The 14,735-nt window shown below is 41.6% G+C and overlaps 1 protein-coding gene across 1 annotated transcript in view; it reads left to right on the forward strand.

Moving 5' to 3' along the window:
* UBE2F (ubiquitin conjugating enzyme E2 F (putative)) overlaps nt 1-14,735 on the forward strand; it is a 137,842-nt gene that overhangs the window by 88,871 nt on the left and 34,236 nt on the right. Inside the window, exons 6-7 of the mRNA XM_072121398.1 lie at nt 3,887-3,957; nt 4,488-4,545. Coding sequence (XP_071977499.1) covers nt 3,887-3,957; nt 4,488-4,545 — 129 coding nt within the window. The remainder of the gene's footprint in view (nt 1-3,886; nt 3,958-4,487; nt 4,546-14,735) is intronic.

A 14,735-nucleotide genomic window follows, 5' to 3' on the forward strand; every position in this document is an offset into this window, starting at 1 on the left:
GGACTAGCAATGATGTCAGAAATTGCTACTCTTCTTTCCAAAAAGGTACTGTGTCAGGTACCATCGGGGGAAAAGGGTCAAGGTTTTTATTCAACTCTTTTCTGGGTGAAAAAACCCAACGGGTCATTAAGAGCTATAATAAACTTAAAAGGTTTAAATTCACATCTTCAGATCCCAAGTTTCAAAATGGAAACTTTAAAGTCTGCGGTAAATCTGCTATTCCCAGGATGTTTCATGGCGTCAATAGACCTGGCAGACGCTTATTACCATATTCCAATTCATCCGGAATACCAGAAGTACCTAAGACTTGCGGTTCAAGTAGGTCAAAGGATCTTGCATTTCCAATTCAGAGCACTTCCCTTTGGCATAGCCATCGCACCAAGGGTTTTTACAAAGGTTATTTCAGAAATGGCAACCTTTATAAGAAAAGAGCCAGGTCTTTTCATCCCGTACTTAGACGATTTCCTACTAGTTGGCGCCTCAGAACATGCAGTAAGGAACCAGGTAGACAGGGTATGCAAAATCCTAGATTTCTTGGGTTGGGTCAGAAACCTAGAAAAGTCTTGTACAACCCCGTCAACACAAAAAAGTTTCCTGGGGGTGCTGCTGGATTCCCAGTGTCAAAAAACTTTCCTTCCTCTAGAAAAGCAAGAGAAAATTACAAAAGGAGTAACCGACCTAATCTCCACTCCCGAAATCTCCATCAGAGGGGCCATGTCTCTTCTGGGTTGTTTAGTGGCAAGCATTCAGGCGGTCCCCTGGGCTCAGTATCATACAAGGGAACTCCAAAAATTTTCTCCTCATCACATGGGACAAGCGTCCAACATCCCTAGACAAGAAAATAAGAATTCCCGACATAGTACTAAAATCTCTAGACTGGTGGTTAGTTCCCCAAAACTTAACACAAGGTCTCCCATGGGTGTTAGACTGGGAAGGAATAATTACTACAGATGCCAGCCCCTGGGGATGGGGGGCTCAAGTAGTAGATCAGTCTTTTCAAGGCAACTGGGAACCACAAGAAGACGGCCTATCTTCCAATGCAAAAGAGTTATTGGCAGTACTAAAAGGGCTAAAAGCAGCACTTCCACTCTTACGGGAACAGAGGGTGTTAGTAAGGTCAGACAACACCACTACTGTGGCCTACATAAACAAACAGGGAGGCACAAGAGGGTTACACCTAATGCAAATTACTTCCCAGATCTTTCAGTTGGCAGAAGTTCACTTCAAATCCCTAAGTGCAGTACATATAAGGGGTACAGAAAATGTCCAGGCAGACTTTCTGAGCCGAAATTTCATCTCCCAGGGAGATTGGGCTCTGAACGAAAAAATTTTCCACATGATAACAAAATTGTGGGGGTATCCAGAAGTGGACCTCTTCGCCAACAAAGGGAATCGAAAAGTAAAAAACTTCTTTTCCCTGAATCGCAGAGACCATCCCCTGGCCATAGATGCATTCTCCCAAAATTGGGGACACTACCATCTACTCTATGCCTTCCCTCCCATGGTGTTAATACCAAGAACGGTGGGGAAGATAAAACGGGACAAAGCAAGAGTGATTCTCATTGCCCCGTTTTGGCCACGCCGTGCTTGGTTTTCAAGTCTCAGGGATATGTCAATCGCAGACCCGTGGATACTGCCCGACAGGAAAGACTTGTTATTCCAGGGTCCTATCTATCATCCTCAAGTGAAAGGGCTTCATTTAACGGCATGGCTCTTGAAAGGTTAATCTTACAAAAGAGGGGACTTTCTTCTCGGGTAATATCCACTCTGCAGAATAGCAGGAAGCCTATCACCTACAAAATTTATTTTAGAACATGGAAGGCTTTCTTTTCATTTGTAGGAAATCATGACATACACATAGATCACCCAGACTTTAAGCTTATTCTAGGCTTCTTACAGTTGGGGCTTGAAAAAGGGTTAAAACCAGCAACTTTGAAGGTTCAGGTGTCAGCCCTAGCAGCTCTTTATGACCAGGATATAGCTAGTCATCCCTGGATATCTAGATTTATTAAGGCCTCAGTGAAACTTCGTCCTTCTATTAGATCTAGACTCCCCCCTTGGGACCTGTCTTTGGTCCTGAAATCATTATCTGGTCCCCCATTTGAGCCTTTAGAAAGTATCCCAATTAAGCTTCTTACATTAAAATCAGTATTTTTAACAGCCATCACCTCGGCAAAGAGGGTAGGTGAAGTAGCAGCATTGTCATGTAGACCCCCCTACTTTTCTGTCCTACATGATAGGATTATTCTAAGACCCGACCCTGAGTTTCTTCCAAAAGTGGTCTCTAATTTTCATAGGTCCCAAGAGGTAATTCTTCCATCATTTTGCACAAATCCTAGGTCAGAAGGTGAAAAATCTTTTCATAACCTTGATGTTAGACGCAGTATTCTCCAATACTTAGAGGTTTCAAAATCCTGGAGAAAATCAGATAGTTTATTTGTTCTCTTTTCAGGAAGAAACAAAGGCTCCAAGGCTTCATCTGCAACCATCGCCAGATGGATTAGAGTCACTATACAATTGGCTTACGAACTGGCTGAGAAATCTGCCCCAGAGAATATTCACGCCCATTCTGTCCGGGCACTAGCCACCTCTTGGGCAGAATTCAGACATGCCTCCTTGGACCAAATTTGTCAGGCTGCATGTTGGACTACCCCCCACACCTTCTTCAAACATTATCGGGTGAATGTGGCGGGGTCATCTGAACTTTCTTTTGGGAGGAAGGTTCTCTCCTCTGTTATCCCTCCCTAATACTTTTTCTCTGAAAATCTCTCTGGTTGGTGCCGTCGTGGTGAAGGGGAAAACAGTAGTTACTTACCGGTAATGATGTTTCCTCGAACCACGACGGCACCTGGTATATTCCCACCCAGGGTGTTCTTTCCTAAAATCTATGTTTCTATAGGATAATTCACGGGTGTTGCATACAAAAAAAAAAAAAAAAAAAAACACATATATATATTATATATATATAAATTACGCATACATGGAAAACGATATATAGATTATATGTTTCTGATGTACTAATGATATGGCTCTTCCAAGTCTCTGTAAACACTGAGGCAGAATAGGAGGAGCATGTTTTTATGCTCAGGTTTCCTGTCCCTGGGGGCGGATCCCTCTCTCTGGTTGGTGCCGTCGTGGTTCGAGGAAACATCATTACCGGTAAGTAACTACTGTTTTCTTCAATTAGATGTTATTAAAAAAATTGTTCCTGTGTGAAGATAATTTCTCATAAATGTAGTCATGCTGGCCCTTAGAAACGAGATGGCTTCCTCATATACGGCCACCTCTGCTGGAGGGATTGCACAAAGAAACAAATTGCTTTTGTATATGAAATGTCCGGGAGTTACTGTATGTCCTACAGCCGTCCTGTGGTAATGATTGCTGAATCCTGGTGGTCCGGCAGGACTCTATAGCCCAAGTCTGGCCACCGCTGCCAGCGTGAGACGTGGTCGTATCCGAGGAAGCTATCTGGTTTCTAAGAGACAACATGACTACATTCATGAGAAATTATCTTCACACAGGAACATTTTTTTTCTTAACATCCAATTGAAGAAATGTTTACATAAGGCAAATGAATTTAATTAAATGTAAATGCCCAGATGGGAATACCCCTTTAAGCTTTATTGGCAGGAAATGTGAATTTCACGCACCTCAGCGTTACCTACAACTGTGTCATTTCTCAGCAATTGCCAGACATCATCCATAACAGAACCATTACCAGAAAGCTGTCAGGAGGAAGCGGAGAATGTCTGAAATCATTCTTTTCCAGTTGGATTATTGGCATTGAAATATAGCTGCAGCTCCACACCGAGCAGCCGCCGTGTGATGGATTACTTGTCACTCTCCAGTCCTAACGTTGTGGCATGTCTCTCTTCTTTCTGTGCAGCCTCCAAAAGTGAAATGCTTAACACGGATCTGGCATCCGAACATCACAGAGACAGGGGAAATATGTTTAAGGTAAAAGCCTCTATTTATCCTGCTGGTTCCTTATCTTTTTTTTTTTTTTTTTTTTTTACTATTTACGCTGACTCAGGTTTTGATGCTCGAAATACCATATAAAATAAGCAAAGGTCCTAACCTATTGATTGTCCATCCTCCACATTCTCTCCTGACTCTAGCAATTTGGAAAAACCTCTGACCAGGATCTGTGCAAATACAATTAGTTTTCTGAAACTGATACTATAGCTGTTCCTCTGCAGTTCAAAAAAAGACTGCCGAAGAGAACACTACATGATTTCTGATTATTTGTCATATAAAATACTTACCGTATTTCATAAGTTTTATACGATATATAAAAAATTACAAATGTGTGCTATCAAATGGCCCTGTGTTGCCTCTAAAGGTAAATACCCACAGAACCCTAGTAGAAATATTGCCCACCAAACCTGGCATGTCTCAGCAGAGCCTAAGTTATAACTTTAGAGATCAAGCGATTAATCACGACTTGGGTTCCCCATTAATATATCTGCTTTGTTCTCATTTTTCAGTTTACTACGAGAACACTCAATAGATGGGACGGGCTGGGCCCCAACACGAACTTTAAAGGTAAGGAACAGTGTGATTATCAACGCTTTTGGAGACATATATTTCTATAGTTTTACTGCTCTTACAGTAAAGAACCCACTTGTTGAAGGAAGCTCTTGGTGGAAGTAAATATATCATGGAATTGTTTTCATTTTTGCATCTTCGTCTGTTTTTGAATGAAAAAAATAGCTGAAACTAATGACTTGTGGCACATGCTCAATGTTTTTTAGTTCAATGGAGAAATAGGTAGCAGGCACCAAATATGGTGTGGTTATTTTAATCCAAAAGAAGGGAAGAACATTTTTAGGACAAACAAAAGTGCATTAAAGGGAACCTGTCAGCAGGGACCTAATTTTCACTAGACACACCTGCATTGAAAATATGCCTTTCTGCCTTTTTTAAGCTTGTGCTTTACAAAATAATTGTGTGATTTAACTTGCCTGGCTTCCTGACATGATCCTCTGTTAAGTCCCTGGAGTTGGCTTTGGTTTGGTTGCATTTCAAAACATAACATGTGGCTTGTTTGTGCTGTGCTCCCCTCAGCTCTCAGCCTCCACCTTTGTGCTCCTGTACAGCTCCTCCCTCCTGCTCCTTCACTGAGGTCACAGCCTGGTGAGCTGACATCAGTAGGAGAGGGTGGAGCTGTACAGGAGCATAAAGGTGGGGGCTGAGAGCTGAGGAGTAAGCAGCACAGATGTATTGTTTTAAAATGCAGCCAAACAAAAGGCAACCCCTGGGACTACACAGATGATTTTGTCAAGGTGCAAGGTAAGTTATAACACACAATTATATTGTAATGCAAATGCTTAGAGAAAGCAGAAAGGCAGATTTGCACAGCGGGTGTGATGGGCTTCTGTAACTTGTCATTAGTGATAATTAGGTTCCTGGTGACAGGTTCCCTTTAAGAACTGAACAGCAGTATTTTTAGTGCACCAGAGTGTATCTGTTGTACATACGAGGTATGTTTAGAAAGCACGAGACCCCTTTAAGTTCTATACTTTATTTAATCCACTGTGAAAACAGAGATGAGAAGCTAAAAAAAAGTTTGTGTTCCTAATCTTGGAAGTAAAATGTTCCCATGACACGGTTGCTATACAACGTGTTACATTTTCTTCCTGGCATACAGTGCTGTCGGCATGACAACTATCACACATCATCCACGTCCATATTCACGTCGACCTGAGATATTACATGTGCGGTGGCAGCTGAATCATAATTTACATCTCTTACTGCTCCACACATGTGACATCACCACATTGTCCTATATAATGCATTGCAGCAGTTTCTTCCCACATAACGAGACAATTATTTATCATTTCTATTGCAAACACAATTAAATGATTGGCGCCACTTGGGGATTTCATCCAGCACCCACCACCGTAATCCCGTTTTTTTCTTTTCCTTTTTGTCTTTTTCTCCTGCTTCTTGACTGAGTTAACCCAATGAAAATTATGTTTTAACATATGTCCTGCAAGCTGTGCCCCTGCCAACCTCCGCTGCTTCTCAACCCAGAGGTTTTTTTGTCTAACCACTCTAAGGATGCAACGCACAGAATCATTTTGGGGTAAAAAAGAATTTCAGACGACTTTGCCAGAAGCTTTCCATTGGCTTGTTGTATCGTTCTTGTTGTAATGTATGTGGCGGTTTCTCATCTGTGGCTTACCCTCTTTTTTTTTTTATTATTATTATCAGACTTTGTAACTCATTTCAAGTTTTTTAGTGTTACGTTAACGACATGTTATTGATAATCGGTGCAATAAGAATTTCTTAGGTGGGATTTATCGGTCGTGATAACAGACACACAATTCGCCTTTAACCCCTTGGTATATCGGGCGCTCATTATTGTACCTGTCCTGACTGGCGTGGACTTCTGCTACAGCCTATTCCAGGATTATGGCTCAAGCTTTAGCAAAAGCGTCAGGCCGGGTGCCGTGATTAATTCTATTCATTCAGCACAATCATTTTCTACTTTTAGATGCAGAAACTGGTTATAGCCCAGTTTGACAGTATACTTGCCTGTCTTATCATTGTCCTTTCCTATAACTATGCCCCGAACTATTCCTGTTATTCCTGCTAGGGATGACCTTGTTACCATCTGGGTGTTTCCCATTATACAGTCAGATCTGCCCTTGTCAGGCTCTATAGCAGTGGTGGCGAACCTATGGCACGGGTGCCAGAGGCGGCACTCAGAGCCCTTTCTGTGGGCACCCGGGCCATCACCCCAGCACACCAGACAGAACTCAAAGAATCTTCCTGCAGTTGCAAGCAACTTAAAAGATGCTGTTTTAAGATATATTTTGATACTTGCTTCTCTGCTTCAAACTGTAGGAATAGGGAGAGTGAGTAGACAGGGCCGAATTATCTTTGGAGGATTCTCTGTGTACAGTGGGACACTGGAAAGAAGCTAAACTGATGCAAATTTTCCATCTTTCTACTGTGTTGCTGTCCTCAGGAGGCCAATCTGATTGAAAGTTGTTGAAGAACAGGGAGCAGTAACTTACTACTTTAATTTTTGGTTGGCACCTCGCAATAAATAAGGGGGGTTTGGGTTGCAGTTTGGGCACTCGGTCGCTGAAAGGTTCGCCATCACTGCTCTATAGGGACACACATTTTTGACAATGAGAACTTTTTTATTGATGGATTTCCTTGAGGAAGTAAGGTGATGCTGGGTTCAGTGGAAGATCCTACAGATTTGTTACACAATTTAAATTTATAAGCATATTTAACATTGTATAATAAAAGTTTAGATACAGCGGTTTTTGCACAAAGCCCCATGTTTTATGAAATTGTGGTGAAATTTACATTAAATTGGTACCGAAATCTGCCATAGATCCTAGTTTTTCAGCAAAATGATTTATTCCCGAGAATATGGATAAAAGGGTCACTTAATGGGGTCATCCAGTCAATATAGTGAAAATGTAAGTTTTCTCTTATTGGCAGGATAGTGGAAAACTTGCTGTTTGGTCGGAGTTTTACATATCACATAAACTGGGGTCTATTAACACAAATAAGCAGAGAAACAGGTCGCACAGGCGCGCTGGTGATGTATTCATCTCTGTAAGGCTCCTTGCACACAATGTTTGCTACACCCAAGCAGGGACCTGGGCATAGCATACATTCGGCTGGAGAAGGAGAGAAGGCATCTCTCCCCTCTCCATAGGGAGGAGTGCAGCACGGCTTTACATACGAAAAAAGTTAGAGCAAGATCTGTCTTTTTCAGTACGGTGGGCAATGCGCTCATTCACATGGATGGACATGTTACCCAATGAAATGAATGTGAGTGCATGCTACACGTACTGAAACGCTACGGATAGAGTACACCCGGAAAAATCCAGTCGTTTGCAAGGGGCATAATGCTGGTGCGGCTCAGTTCTGAGCTGCTTCTATATTCATTTGGGGTGCAACTGTTCTGCGGACAACCCCATTAAGCAACCCCTTATCCGTAGGCTAGGGGATAAGTTTGTTTTTGTGAGGTAACCCCTTAAATGGATAAGGTGCATCTCATTCGTCAAAAAACTGAGACCGATGCCAGATACATTCTGGTAGGGGATAAATTATGACTGGACAACCTGTTTAAGGATCTTCTCCATAGCCCCGCTTTGGAGGAGTATTGGTGTCTTTTGGTGCTGCACAGGACGGGCACTGGTGGCACCTGAACCGCCCCACTCAGTTCTCAGGGGCATTGCTTTGGGGGGGGGGGGCAACTGTCTTCCAGCAATCTTTAATAGAGAATAAATATGATCAGATAATATGCAATGTATGACATCTGTGCATTGGTTAGACAAATAAGACCATTTTTTTAATAAAGTAGTTTCTGAACTTCCAGTACGTTTCCTCCAACCAGAAAATGGCAGTACAGATTACATACCTTAATTTACCTCAACAGATGTATGTGCAGAAAGCCTATCTCTGCATTTCTAGTGTGGAGATTGCCTGCGGGGTACGGTTTGCTGCGAAAAATAGTCGGAAGTGAGGGATGCACATACGGAATGAATCAGCTTGACAAAGAGCTATAGTGACAGAGGCATTGGACACATAAGCCGGGGCCCTGCATTCTTTCCAAGTCTCATTATCAAATCCTCCAATATTATACTGGATGCATGTTCTCAGATGTCTTTGCTTTCACACGATGTTTAGCAGCGTCTGTTTTCTGTGTGTGACAGTAAAGCTCCAGAGACTTTTATCCAAATTTATCAGCTGAAGCGATATCAAGTAGAACACAATGGGAGCAAGATTTTACCTACATTTAGATGGCAGACTCTGTGGAATTAGTGGGATTGTGCATAAGCTTAAGTGCAGCAGTTTTCCAACACAGAGAGCAAGAAATTGACATTAACTGGTGTGGTCCCTCAAGTTACTGATGCAGGCAGTGGGCAGTATACAATACAATAGGACTTTATTGGTCCCCTGAGGGGGAAGTTCTTTGTGTCCCGGCAAATGGTACACACAGATAATGATGGGCTTTACATTACAGTTACATACATACACTATGAGAAGCACGCTCTTACATGTTGCTAGATTCTTAGTTGCAAACAAACAGAACAGGTTCTGTAGGTTAACATGACCATATTGCATGACATTTGGGGAAATGATTACAGTATGAAATACTCTAGTGACAATGACAAATAGACAAAGGGCAGACAGACATGCTTACTGGTTACTACAATGTTATCCACGGCCCCTCCCTTCTAACAATCAACTTATATAGCTTCACAAGCTGTTACACTGTTCAGGAACACCTCATCCCACTTATTCTACTGCAGTAAGATTACACCAGGAAGTGGGAGGGGGTTGGGCGTTGGGTATAGGGAATACTTAGCTACCTAGTGAGTGGACTATACTATCCCCATCTCGCTTCTTCTCTTCTCCCACTGTCTATTCCCTTTCTGTGTGATATACCTTGGATATTGTGTGTTTTATATTATTGGCTTGATATTTGTGTTGGGGTTATTGATAATAACTTGCTATGTCGCGCTCAGTATAAGTATACAGCGGGGCATTGTTTCCCCACTCATTGGATTGATTCCCATTTGTCCGTTTTTTGAGCGTGGCACCTCCTGGGCTTCCTTGGACTGCAGCAGTAGGCCTTGTCTGGCAAAGGCTATGCTGGGGCGATGGCCTAGGAAACCCACATAGATGGTTCTGAGTGCCACCTCTAGCATTTTTCTGACTAGAGCGTCCATAGAAAAACACAAGCTCAATGCACTGGTATATAAGAGATCTCTCTATCTTTTTTATAGTTAAACTGAATTAATTAAAATGCATAAGACACAAAATAAATTGTACATTTTATCTTTATTTATCGTACTAGGACAGCCATTACATTACATATTATAAACTGTCATAAAAAACTAAAGCTCTCCTCGCAAATCGCTGGTTGATCATTACTGATCGCATGCGTTACATTGGAAACTCATATGCAATTTGGCTGAGCCCCACCCCCAGGCGTTTGGATAGGGTTTCTAAACGCAATGTAAACCACCCATGTGACCGCACACTTAACATTCAGTTAATACTTAATTCATTTTTTGAAAGTTTTATGATATTTTTCTGGGTATCGTATCACACTCAAAATTGTGGTTGCGGTGCCACCCTACTTTATACTAGCAATTATTCACAAGCTCTAGTGCTTTATTCCTCAGTATTAGTATGATATAAGACAGTGATGGCAAACCTTTTAGATACGGAGTGCCCAAACTACAACAAAGACCCGCTTATTTATCTCAGAGTGCCAACACAGAAATTTAATTTGTGATTTATCTGTTCTCTGTCACAGTTTTCATTGATACCAGCCCCTGAGGACACCAATAAAGCAGGAAATAGTCCCAGGTACAGCTGTCACTTTAAAATACATCTGTGTACAGCAAGTCCTGGGCTGTCTGGGACTGCAGGAAGATACCTGGAGTCATCTCTGGTGATGGCCTGGGTGCCCACAGAAAGGGCTCTGAGTGCCACCTCTGGCACCAGTGACATAGGTTAGCCATCACTGATATAAGATGTTCTTGGTGATTAGGATATGTTGATACTCTCCATCCTCTGGATCACTCAGCCATAATTCTTTACATTCTGTACTTCTGAAGAAACTTATGTGACAAAGCACTTTATCATCACTTGTCTGTATAGGTTTTTGTCTGTTATCCTTTTTGTGTGCTTTCTTTATATGTGTACATGAACCTTAGCCCTGATGACCATGCTATACAATGTGTGACTTCGGGGGTGAAACTACAGCAGTAGCAGCCATAGCCGTGTTAGGAAGCCCCATCATCCGACCAGACACACTAAAGAGTAGAGGATGTGTACCATTATATACATACTATGCTTCTGATTGTACAGCATACTATGCATATAACATATATGTGATGTATTTATGCTATATGTGTATATGGTGTCTGTATATACTGTATGTGTGTATATATGCTGTACATTTGTATATGACACTGTATGTGTGTATGTACTCGATATGTGTGCCCATGAATATGTAAATGTGTGATTGTAACTTGCATGTGTAAGTATATGAATATGCATATTTGTTAGGTGGGAAGGGGACCTATGCAGAAGCCTGCTATGGGGCCTGCCTCTACTAGTTACACCACTGTGTATCCTGTTTCTGTCCCCAAGTGAACATTTTCCTAACACTCAAGATTTGTAACCTAAGAAATCTGTGGGCAGTATTCCTCTGTAACATCAAGGTAAACTATAAATTCTTCATTGCCCCCTCAGAATGAGGCCTGATCCTGACACTGACACATGGCAGCTGCACAGAGAAACTCTACCCTGCAAACTAGGATAGTTTGGAAAGTATTTGCCGGCTTCTGAGGCCCCAGTGCAAGGGTGTGAAGAAGACAAGTCTGGCTTCCCATTACATTCACTTTTGTTGGAGACGGGGGAGGAAAACTAGTTTCACCTCTCCAGAGGGGGGGTTACATAGAGAATGACCATAACTTGTGCATATCCTCATAGCTGTCCAATACTGGCCAGTCACTCATCGTAAAATTTATCATTTTGTCTTGTTCTCAAGTGTAAATCTAGACGTTAAATTCTTCTGACATGTTGTAATGACTGGTTGGAACACCCAAAGTCGTTTATCTTGCTAAGAAAAAAATTGGGGTCATTCTTCGTTCACTGGATGATTCTAGATGTGGGCTTTTTTTTTTTATATAGGTTCACTTTTATAGTTTCTTGTTAATTGGCAATCAATAACCAATTCTTTCTTTATGTTTGTCTGCAGTTCACATGAGTCGCAGGTCATGTGATGTGCCAGCAGGAAGACTCGGGACTTCCTGTGATATCCTGTGTCCTGCTGACTCCCAGTGGGTGAGGGGGTTGTACAGTCATTTTTGAATGCAGGCCTTCTCTGCCATATTACTCCCATATTAGTGGTTAAGGGGGTTGTGGGGATATCCTTGGCATGCTCCTCCAACAGTGACTGGATGGCCCACTTCATCCTCCTGTAGTCATGAGTCCTACTGCCAGGGGGTTACATGACCTTTACTGTTACTTACCTTTACCTGTACAGTGTGTTATTAGGGGCCATCCCCTTTAATACTTGTCTTCTCTGTTACTCCCTGTTTGCCCTGTCTGCAGTTGGAGTATTCGTACCAGATCCTTTGTGTGTTATGTCGGGTCACATCCGGACTAAGATCAGATCAAACGGACACAATTTCTGTCCTTGGCTAGCACCTACTTTTTATATATATATAGTCCTTGAATTGTTGGCTCATGGCACATCTGTCACTTTCAACTGAGCAAACTGATAACGCTTTAAATAGCTGGCAACCCGAGCGCAGCTTGTAATTTAAGGTCCAGTAAATATTGCATCAGTGCCTCCAACCATGGAATTTAAAGGACCAACCGGACTGTTATCACAGAGCGCAGCTATAGACTGAGGCCGCCTCATATTCATTATTACTACCCGTAAATCGGGAAGAAGCTGAAAGGGGGAGATTTGTGTCTCTAAAACAGACATTTCTGTCAGATAAGGTCAACTTCCTTAGCTTTCTATGTGCTTCTATAATGTATAAGATGATGTGTTTGATAATCAAGTGACAGCGGAGTAGAATGTGCAGAAAGCTAATTACTTGTTGCTGCTTTTCATCCCCCTGTCATAGAGCATCATGTCATAGCACCATTATCCAACATCTTATTTTGATAATATTGTTTGCCGGTTGGAAAAGCTGAGCCATTAGGACGAGCTTGAATATGTCAAGGTATTTAGTTTTTTAGAATATATCTGGAAAATCTCTGTTGCGTTTTTACGAGCGTTTTAGAATTAAATTGTTGCTGACTCTTTAACAAATTTTGCATAAATAAATAGTACGGGTGAATGCAAGAAACTAAATAATAGATCTTACCAGAGTAAAAGTGCTTCTTTCTCCACTTACCTGTATTTCGGACTATAAGGTGCACCGGATTAGAAGGCGCACCATCAATAAATGCCTGCTAAAACGTCTAGGTGCATATATAAGGCGCACCTGATTATAATGATGAATGACCAGCAGGTGGCAGACCTGTGCACAGTTCAAGGCAGCTGTTGTCTGTAAATACAATTCATATATTAAAAAAAAAAAAAAAAATCCGAAAGGGGGCATCAATCAACCCAAAGGCACCATAGCCAGGAGATCAAAATTTAACTTTTATTAGTAATATATTAATAGAGTGACAAACAAAAAAGGATAATGTGCAGACCTAAATACACAGGAAAGCCCCCAATGTAGTGTAATGATTCAGCTAGAACTGGTCTTCCCGGGTAGCCAGACTAGCAACCGAATCTGGACAAATATAGTGGTGGACCTGCAAAGTGCAGTAACTCAAAATTGAGTAGGGAAGATTGCGGTGGGAGATGTGCGTGTGCTGTGGCTATTGCGAGAGAGATCCCTCTCCCCTCTTCTTTGGTAAATACAATTCATTTATAAGGCGCACTAGACTATTTTTCCCTTCTTCCCTCCTAATCAACTTCTGCTGAATTTTGTCTTGCTAACAAGACTGTCCGAGGCTCATCGAGGTGTCACATTACATAGAAACTGTATGTGATGAAGAATATGCAAATACATTTTTAAATACAGGGGAAATAAGAAATATGCCTCTAGTATGCTTGCTACCACATTAGGTATGGATGCCTAAATAATAGTCACCACCTTAAAAGTCTTCCTTTTTTTTCGCCAAACAGATACAATTTGCTTAACCACAGTACAAAATAACATTCAAAAATTGTTTCATAATTGTACAAATAATAACTTCAGTTTGTTTTGCAAAAAACAAGATCAAACACACCAAATTAATGACATGAAGCATTTTTTTTGTATAGTTGCAAAAGTCAGAAAGAATCTTCAAATTTAATTTCTCCAGAATATTATTTGCCCGAAAACCATAAAAACCAAAAACAAACAAAAAGCCAAAAAAAAAAAAGCATCAGCAGTGATCAGCATTTCTGCTCAAAGGGGTAATAAATCTTCATCAATAGATTTTAGGTGCCCCAAAATGGTGCCATAAAAAAAATCAACACAACCTGCAAACAAACAAGTCCTTGTGTGGCTGTGAAAATGCCAATGAGAGGTCAAAAAGAACGCATGCTATAAATCAATGCCCAACTTTTAGGAAGTTTGGTGACAGGACTTTCATGCAGTCTCTTCCAAAAGGAATGGACATCCATTTGCAGATTATGTCGTCACTGAATCTGGTCAGTACATTGGAAGGAACTGGTTTGGCTGTGTAAGAAATTATTCTCCTTTTGGAGATTTTGCCTTTGCAGGCGTGCAAAGTCTTTAAGGCCATGCACGTTCTAAGGCGCTGCTCACCCCCGCCCCTCTCCATAGGAAGATACAGCGCACGGCACCGTATCACGGGAAAAGATAGGACATGTCCTATCTTTTCCCGGGCTACGGAGCGGTACGGTGCCGCACGTGTGCTGCACCGTACCGCTCCCGTACAGGGCTGTGAGCCCATAGAAGTGTATGGGGGACGTATATCGGCCGTATATACGTCCCCCATACATGTGTGTGAATGTAGCCTAAGATTGGTGAAAATATCTTTTGCAGGATCGGAAAAGGAAAAAATATACCTCCAGTTCTAAGGCAGCTCCTTTATAAATCAATAATTATTAAGAATGAGATTCATGTTCATGACTTTGAAAATAACATTACCCCACCTAGGTTGAGGCTATGGGTGCTACCAAATCCCACACCATTACGTTATCGTAAGAGATCCATGCATCC

The sequence above is a fragment of the Engystomops pustulosus genome, chromosome 8 (assembly GCF_040894005.1).
Source record: "Engystomops pustulosus chromosome 8, aEngPut4.maternal, whole genome shotgun sequence".
NCBI classification, from domain to species: domain Eukaryota; kingdom Metazoa; phylum Chordata; class Amphibia; order Anura; family Leptodactylidae; genus Engystomops; species Engystomops pustulosus.